This window comes from Salvelinus alpinus, chromosome 28, assembly GCF_045679555.1.
Source record: "Salvelinus alpinus chromosome 28, SLU_Salpinus.1, whole genome shotgun sequence".
Taxonomy (NCBI): Eukaryota; Metazoa; Chordata; class Actinopteri; order Salmoniformes; family Salmonidae; genus Salvelinus; species Salvelinus alpinus.
In genome coordinates, this window is record NC_092113.1 from 21442324 (window position 1) to 21451878 (window position 9555).

A 9555-nucleotide genomic window follows, 5' to 3' on the forward strand; every position below is an offset into this window, starting at 1 on the left:
CCCAATTAACTATCTTACTTGTCCTAGGCATTTAATGATTCAAAATAAACTAGGACGTGCAAGCACAACCGCTATCACCCAGAGTATCCTTCTGCCACCCATCACTGGATCAAGAATCATTGCTGGTAAAGCGGAGGGCGCAAATGTGCCGTTTCTCTCTGCAAGACCAGCCGGGTCACTACAAGACAACGGAGATACACACTTGTCAACGTCTGGTGTAAGGAGTGTAAATACAGTGTTTCGGGTACTGGTTGCTCAACATGCGCAGGATTGTCAAATGTCTAACAAAGCTGGGTTAGTTAGTGGTAGTCTAACCATGTTGAATAGGTCTAAAAAAGATTCCATCCAGAACCCAGACACTCGCTCCAGACTAGATTGCACCAAGGGGACCTTTGGGGCCCAGCCAGCTGTGGCATCAAGTTTCTCACCAACAGACCCGTTAGTAAGGCAACGGAGAAATTATGTGAGTAACCCTAGTGCCAACTACAGCGGGGTGAAGACGGAGAGACTTAAACATGATGCCAGTCTATGTGAAACAAAACAGCAGAGAGATTTCTCCTCTGATGACTCGGCTATTAAAACAGAATCCCAGTACTCTGAAGACAAAGATACCATCAAGACTGGCATAGACTCTCTTTGTCCCAATGATGCAGATTATTATACAGACCAGAGAATTGCAGAATGGGTCTTGAAAGTCAACTCCACCCTATTTTCCTCATCAGATGATGAAATGCATTGCGTAAATTCTGTTGAGGAGCAAGATATTGCCACCATAAAAATGATCTATGAGGGAGAGTAATAAAAGCTGATTTGATGAGGTAGAGCAACGAGGTGAGATTTTCTTTTTCACTGTCATTTATACTGAACAGAAATATAAATACAACATGCAACAATTTCAAACATTTTACTGAGTTATAGTTCATATATGGAAATCAGTCAATTGAGATTCATTAGGCCCTAATTTATGGATTTCACATGACTGGGAAGGGGTACAGCCAAAAGGGCTTTATTACAGACGGAAATACTCTTCAGTTTCATCAGCTGTCCGGGTGGCTGGTCTCAGACGATCCTGCAGGTCAAGAAGCCGGATGTGGAGGCCCTGGGCTGGCGTGGTTACACATGGTCTGCGGTTGTGAGGTGGCTTATGGTAGAGAAATTAACATTCAATTCTCTGACAACAGCTCTGGTGGACATTCCAGCAGTCAGCATGCCAATTGCATGCTCCCTCAACTTGAGACATCTGTGGCATTGTGCTGTGACAAAACTGCACATTTTAAAGTGGCCTTTTGTACCCAGTACAAGGTGCTCACTAACAGGGATATAAACAAATTTGTGCACAAAATATGAAATAAGCGTTTTGTGCATATGGTACATTTCTGGGCTCTTTTATTTCAGCTCGTGAAACATGGGACCAACGCTTATGTTCCGTTTTTATATTTTTGTTCAGTATACATTGTGGACATTACATCCTATATGGGCAGTGGGCATAGGTTTGACTTCAACATTGGGGAGGGGAACATTGCAGAGGACAACATTTGCCTCTAATATTGGGAGCGGGGGCCATGTCCCCCCTTTCCCGCTATAAATTACACCCCGGTCCAGGGCTCAAATGTACAGACTTTTTTAATCTCTATGACAGTTTGATTATAAAGCTATTTCTCGTTACAGACTAGATGGATTTGAGGTGAGAAAATAAATATTAAAGTGTATTTTTGTAATGATGATTAGGTTTAATATATTTGCAGATGACACCTAAATAAATAAAAAAGCAGTTCTGGTCAAGAGAGGCAAACCTCTTGTTTGAAAGCATATTTACCACACCATGTTTGTTGAATAACACAGGTAATTAACATATTTTCAACAGCTTTTTTATTACTATTAGTATTGCCTTTGTCCTTTCATTAAAATATTGAATCCACATGGCCTTGATATACAGTTGAATAGGCTAACATAACAAGCCCTGTAGTACAATCTTGAAAAAACAATTGAAATAGATGATATCACTTAGTGACAAGAACATATTGAATACCAAGCACTGTAAGTCAAACATTATGTTCATGTTTTTGGACTTAATTGCAATGACTTTTCACATATAAAACAAAGCTGTGGGAAGCTGTAAAATTACTTTACAACAAGCAAACTGCAATCCCAACACAATCCCTACATAACATAATTCCATCTGTTGAGGGTCCTTCGGTCAGTGTCCGGTCAGCATTTGTGGACGTAATATCCAGTGACGTATCCTATGATGTAAACAGTCACCAGTGCAGCCAAAGCTCCGGCCACCTTGATAGCTATGCCCAAGGTGCCAGTGCAGACTCTGTTGTAGAGCCTTTGGGGAACAGAACATGTCATGTCATAATATGACCACTGATTACAGTTGGGGTCAGTCCATACACAATCAGTAAACTCAAGGGGTCATCATTTGGGAAAGTTAATAAACTAGGATTAAAGGTAGGAAACACTGCACTGAATACAATTTTCAACTTCATATACCTTAATTGAAAGTAAAGTAAGTGTTTCTTGAACTGCCTAGAACATTGTCCTTCACTATAATTTATATTGCCTGTCCCCTGTGATTAATAAACAACGGGTACCCTATAATAGTAAGAACACTGATTGTATCTTCTGTCACCCAGTCATGAGTCTTCCTCAGAGCTTACCCCGTTACACCTGTTCCAGCCACATTCAGATTGATGTTGTCTTCATTCCAGCGGTTGTATTGCACACCAGCAGTATTGGAGTCCATGTCAGAAGCCATTCTTCCCTGAATTTTATTTACTGCAAATACCACTTACTCCTTCAACAACCTGTAAAGATGAGATAGAGATGGAGTTGCACAATATGGATATAGAATAGGTAATATCGTGAAAAGACATTTGGTCTTTCTTACCACAATCAATTTAGACCTATTCAGTCCCCCATTTAGGCTAACTTAAATTTCAATAAATGATTGAATTTGTTTTATTTGATTATATCTCATTGTATCATTCAATGAGTCTTTGTATGACACATTAAAACTCAAAACAGGTGGCTAGAGCTGTAGGACATTGATCAGCTTGCCCAAACCCACTGGCTCAAACTATAAACAAATCCTATTGCTAATCACCCAACTTAACCAGAAAATAACTGTCAGTCTACTCACCACTGCTCTTTTGAGGACTGAAGGCAGATTGTGTTGAAGAAGGCATGCCTCTTTCTCTTTATATATGTTCATCACATCACAGTCAGCACCTGGTCATAAATTGAGAAGGCCATAGGAGTTTTATGGCTCTTTCCAATGATTAAAGCAATTAAAATTATGTGCTCTGTGTTTGCCTCCGGTTACAGATACAGTAACTGCAGATCTTTCTTGATAACTGCATGCAGATTATTCACATCACAAAGGTAAAGGTCAATATTTCAACAGGCAATTACATGTTTACTCATAGCCATGTGGTAAAATGAAGAAAAAAAAGAATAATATGTTTACATACATTTCCCTACTTAGCTATTTTGGTTGTTTTGAAATAGCCTATAGTGCTAACTGAAATTGACAAAGGCTATGCGTCATACATTCATCAACACCATTCCATGCAATGTTTGCTGAATATTTTGTGTTTTTTTAACTTTTGTTGTAGACTTTTACTGTTCAACTCTTATGTAGCAGGCTACAGTCGAAAAGAGGATGCATTTATCCTTTTTGACAGATTACATTTTGTATGCTTGTATTGGACACCTATCGATGTCATCGACGGATTGATTACTTGACCTGTGACCAGGCCTGCGACGGGATCCTAGGGACGTTCCAACTCTGACATTACCCCATTGAAGTTGAATTTTAAAATGGTTAAGGTAAGGGTTAGGTAAGGTTAGTGTTATGGGTAGGGACGTCCCAAGGAATCCGGATAGCACCAACCAGCCTGCGACCATAGTTGTAACTAGATTGAGTACAGCTACGGCTGGAAGTGACTTTTCGTAGCAGGTTAGGGGAGCATTTTAGCTAACACTAACCCTTTTCCTAATTATCTTAACCTGCTGCAAAAATTCTCCTAACCTGCTGCTTAAATGAATCTAACCTGCTACGAAAAAGTAACTTCCGGTCGTAGCTGTACGTATATACCACTAGTCAAAACCTGCGACGATATTCCCTAAAAACACGCCACTTCAATACAGCTACGACCGGAAGTGACTTTTTTGTTACAGGGTAAGAGCAATTCCGCAGCAGGTTAGAGGAATTAGGTAAGGTTAGGAAACGAGTTAGGGTTAGCAAAAATGCTCTCCTAACCTGCTACGAAAAGTTACTTCCGGTTGTAGCTGTATCGAAGTGTCTTGTTTTGACTAGGTGGTATACAGCTACGACCGGAAGTCACTTTTTAGTAGCAGGTTAGATTAATTTACACAGAAGGGATCTAGCTTTTGTCAAATGAATGTCCAAATTTGAACATTTTTGCATTTTAGCTAACCTTAACCCAGGGATGGACAACCTTGATTGGGGTGGGGACCACAACAAATCTGAACTCATCATGAGGCTGCAGTGGCTCGCGGCTGTGAATACCCAAATCCATATTGACACATGCAGTCAGAGCCGGCCCTAGTTTTTTAGGGGCCATAAGTGAAATTTTGTTGCGAGCAAATCATTTTAATGACCACCCTCTTGACAGAGGAGAGAAAACAAATTATACATTTTGCCATGGGGCGGAGAGAAGATTTTGCAATTTGTTAACTAATTTCATGCAATTCTACAAATTCTGCCATGGGACAGAGATAAATATTTGCAGTGCAACAGCTACTTTTCTGCAATTCTACTAATTTTGCCATAGGGTGGAGAGAAATGTTTGCAGTTTTAAATATGATATCTGAGTGGGAGTGAGAGTGACTAACAAAATCAATGGCTAGACTATATTACCGAAGTAAAACAAATGTTGCTGACATCGGCTAATTGAGTGGATGTAATTGAGTGGATGTCAGTGACTGACGTAACAAGAGAAAAACTGCTGCTGCACAACTACTATTCTAACTCAATATTAAGATGAGACCCCTATATATATGTATATATAAATATATATTAACATTTTAAAACAGAAATACCTTATTCACATAAGTATTCAGATCCTTTGCTATAAGACTCGAAATTGAGCTCAGGTTCATCCTGTTTACATTGATCATCCTTGAGATGTTTTTACAACTTGGTTGGAGTCCACCTGTGGTAAATTCAATTGATTGGACATCATTTGGAAAGGCATACACCTGTCTATATAAGGTCCCACAGTTGACAGTGCATGTCAGAGCAAAAACCAAGCCATGAGGTTGAAGGAATTGTCTGTAGATATATATACAGGACCAGTCAAAAGTTTGAACACCTACTCATTCAAGGGTTTTTCATTATTTGTAATATTTTCTACATTGTAGAATAATAGAGAAGACATCAAAACTATGGAATAACACATTTGGAATCATGTAGTAAGCAAAAAAAGTGTTTAACAAATCGAAATATATTTTAGATACTTCAAAGTAGCCACCCTTTGCCTTGACAGCTTTGCACACTCTTTGCACACTCTGACTCTCATCCAGCTTCACGAGGAATGCTTTTCCAACAGTCTTGAAGGAGTTCCAACATATCCTGAGCACTTGTTGGCTGCTTTTCCTTCACTCTGCGCTCCAACTCATCGCAAACCATCTGAATTGGGTTGAGGTCAGGTGATTGTGGAGGCCAGGTCATCTGATGCAGCACTCCATCACTCTCCTTCTTGTTCTTGGTCAAAAAGCCCATAGAGCCTGGAGGTGTGCTGGCTCATTGTCCTGTTGAAAAACTAATGATAGTCCCACTAAGCGCAAACCAGATAGGATGGTATATCCCTGCAGAATGCTGTGGTAGCCATGCTGGTTAAGTGTGCCTTGAATTATAAAAAAAAAATCCCTAACAGTGTCACCAGCAAAGCACCATTTGTATTTTACCTTTATTTAACTAGGCAAGTCAGTTAAGAACAAATTCTTATTTTCAATGACGGCCTAGGAACAGTGGGTTAACTGCCTTGTTCAGGGGCAGAACAACATATTTTTACTTTGTCAGCTCGGGGATTCAATCTCGCAACCTTTCAGTTACTAGTCCAACGCTCTAACCAGTAGGCTACCCTGCCACCTCATCACACCTCCTCCTCCATGCTTCACAGTGGGAACCACACATGCAGAGATCATCTGCTCACCTACTCTACATCTCACAAAGACACGGCAGTTAGAACCAAAAATCTCACATTTGGACTCATCAGACCAAAGGTCAGATTTCCACTGGACTAATTTCCATTGCTTGTGTTTCTTGGCCCAATCAAGTCTCTTCTTATTATTGGTGTCCTTTAGTAGTGGTTTCTTAGTAGCAATTCAGCCATGGAAGCCTGATTCACTCTTAACAGCTGATGTTGAGATGTGTCTGTTACTTGAACTCTGTGAAGCATTTATTTGGGCTGTACTTTCTGAGGCTGGTAAATGTAATTAACTTATCCTCTGCAGCAGAGGTAACTTTGGGTCTTCCTTTCCTGTGTAGGCCCTCATGAGAGCCAGTTCATCATAGCGATTGATGGTTTTTGCAACTGCACTTGAAGAAACTTTCAAAGTTCTTGAAATGTTCCCGATTGATTGACCTTCATGTCTTAGTAATGATGGACTGTCGTTTCTCTTTGTGTGCAAATTTGTCATCAAGGGCAATGGCTTCTTTGAAGAATCTCAAATATAAAATATATTTTGATTTGTTTAACACTTGTGGTTACTACATGATTCCATATGTGTTATTTCATAGTTTGATGTCTTCACTATTATTCTACAATGTAGAAAATAGTAAAACCCTTGAATGAGTAGGTGTGTCCAAACGTTTGACTGGTACTGTATATGCGTATACTAAACATTAAGGACACCTGTACTTTCCATGACATAGATTAGGTGAATCCAGGTGAAAACTAAGATCCCTTATGGATGTCACTCGTTAAATTCACTTCAATCAGTGTACTGTAGATGAAGGGGAGTAGACTGATTAAAGATGGATTTTAAAGTCTTGACAATTGAGACACGTGTATGTGTGCGATTCAGAGGATGAATAGGCAAGACACTATATTTAAGTGCCTTTGAACGGGGTATGGTAGTAGGTGCCAGGTGCACCGTTTTTTTCAACCTCAACAGTTTCGCGGGGGTATCAAGAATGATCCACCACCCAAAGGGAAATCTTACCCTGCAGCATACGAAGACATTCTAGACGATTACAGTGGCTTGCGAAAGTATTCACCCCCTTGGCATTTTTCCTACTTTGCTGCCTTACAACCTGGAATTAAAATAGATTTTTAGGGGGGTTTGTATCATTTCATTTAAACAACATGTCTACCACTTTGAAGATGCAAAATAGTTTTTATTGTGAAACAAACAAGAAATAACAGAAGAAAGCAGAACTTGAGCATGCATAACTATCCAACCCCCCAAATTTTTGCCCATTCTTCAAGGCAAAACTGCTCCAGCTCCTTCAAGTTGGATGGGTTCCACTGGTGTACAGCAATCTTTAAGTCATACCACAGATTCTCAATTGGATTGAAGTTTGGGCTTTGACTAGGCCATTCCAAGACATTTAAATGTTTCCCCTTAAACCACTCGAGTGTTGCTTTAGAAGTATAATTAGGGTCATTGTCCAGCTGGAAGGTGAACCTCCATCCCAGTCTCAAATCTCTGGAAGACTGAAACAGGTTTCCCTCAAGATTTTCCTTGTATTTGGCGCCATCCACAATTCCTTCAATTCTGACCAGTTTCCCAGTCCCTGCCGATGAAAAACATCCCCAAGCATGATGCTGCCACCACCATGCTTCACTGTGGGGATGATGTTCTCGGGGTGATGAGAGGTGTTGGGTTTGCACCAGACATAGTGTTTTCCTTGATGGCCAAAAAGCTCAATTTTAGTCTCATCTGGCCAGAGTACCTTTTTCCATTTGTTTGGGGAGTCTCCCACATGCCTTTTGGCAAACACCAAACGTGTTTGCTTATTTCTTTCTTTAAGCAATGGCTTCTTTTCCGGACACTCTTCTGTAAAGCCCAGCTCTGTGGAGTGTATGGCTTAAAGTGGTCCTATGAACAGATACTCCAATCTCCGCTGTGGAGCTTTGCAGCTCCTTCAGAGTTATCTTTGGTCTCTTTGTTTCCTCTCTGATTAATGCCCTCCTTGCCTGGTCTGTGAGTTTTGGTGGGCGGCTCTCTCTTGGCAGGTTTGTTGTGGTGCCATATTCTTTCTATTTTTTAATAATGGATTTAATGGTGCTCCATGGGATTGTCACAATTCCAATAGTGGTGATGAAGGAGTCAGGCGCAGAGAGCAGGGTAGTGAGAATACAAGAGAATACAATTATCCTCCTCAGGACTTTAAATGGCCCCACACACTGCAGCCCCAGCTTCCGGCAGGGCAGGCGGAGGGGCAGGTTTCGGGCCGAGAGCCAGACCCTGTCCCCTGGTGCGAACACAGGGGCCCCACTGCGGTGGCGGTCAGCGCCCTTCTTCTGCTGTCCACTGGCCTGCTGAGAGAGTCCTGGACTGCCCGCCAGGTCTCCCTAGAGCGCTGTACCCACTCCTCCACCACAGGAGCTTCGGTCTGACTCTGATGCCACGGAGCCAGGACCAGCTGGTAGCCCAGCACGCATTGAAATGGCGATATGTTCGTGGAGGAGTGACGGAGTGAGTTCTGCGCCAACTCCGCCCATGGGACGTACCTCGCCCATTCTCCTGGCCGGTCCTGGCAATATGACCTCAGAAACCTACCCACTTCCTGGTTGACTCTTTCCACCTGCCCATTACTTTCGGGGTGATAACCAGAGGTCAGGCTGACCGAGACCCCCAGACGCTCCATAAACGCCCTCCAAACACGGGAAGTGAACTGGGGACCTCGATCAGATACGATATCCTCCGGCACCCCGTAGTGCCGGAAGACGTGGGTAAATAGAGCCTCCGCAGTCTGTAGGGCCGTAGGGAGACCAGGCAATGGGAGGAGACGGCAGTACTTAGAGAACCGATCCACAACGACCAGAATGGTGGTGTTCCCCTGAGATGGGGGAAGATCAGTCAGAAAGTCCACCGATAGATGAGACCAGGGCCGTTGTGGAACAGGGAGGGGCTGTAACTTCCCTCTAGGCAGGTGCCTAGGAGCCTTACTCTGCGCGCACACCGAACAGGAGGAGACATAAAGCCTCACGTCCTTAGCTAAGGTGGGCCACCAGTATTTACCCCTAAGACCACGCACCGTCCTCGCAATCCCCGGATGACCTGAAGAAGGTAGTGTGTGAGCCCACCGAATCAATTGATCACGAACACCAAGCGGCACGTACCTGAGGCCGGTCGGACACTGTGAGGGCGCAGGTTCCAACCGCAACGCCCGCTCGATGTCCGCGTCCACCTCCCATACCACCGGAGCCACCAGCCTAGAAGCTGGAAGGATGGGAGTTGGATCGATGGACCGGTCCTCAGTGTCATAGAGACGGGACAGCGCGTCGGCCTTAGTGTTAAGAGACCCTGGTCGATAAGAGATGGTAAATCTAAATCGGGTAAAGAACATGGCCC

General features: G+C 42.7%; 1 protein-coding gene across 1 annotated transcript; it reads right to left on the reverse strand.

The window, feature by feature from the left end:
- Positions 1-1678: 1678 nt before the first annotated feature.
- smim1 (small integral membrane protein 1) lies at positions 1679-3231 on the reverse strand. Its single transcript, XM_071372180.1, has 3 exons — positions 3146-3231; positions 2664-2810; positions 1679-2332 (listed from the first exon to the last, which is right to left on the reverse strand). Exons 2-3 carry the CDS (start codon positions 2759-2761, stop codon positions 2209-2211), a joined length of 222 nt encoding a protein of 73 aa, XP_071228281.1. The 5' UTR covers positions 2762-2810; positions 3146-3231; the 3' UTR covers positions 1679-2208.
- Positions 3232-9555: the final 6324 nt, after the last annotated feature.

Coding starts and splice junctions, on each gene's coding strand:
- smim1 (XM_071372180.1), bottom strand. CDS start 2,761: ATGGCTTCTGACATGGACTCCAATACTGCTGGTGTGCAATACAACCGC. Junction 2,333..2,663: donor GCTGGAACAGGTGTAACGGG/GTAAGCTCTGAG, acceptor TGTTCCCCAAAG/GCTCTACAACAGAGTCTGCA.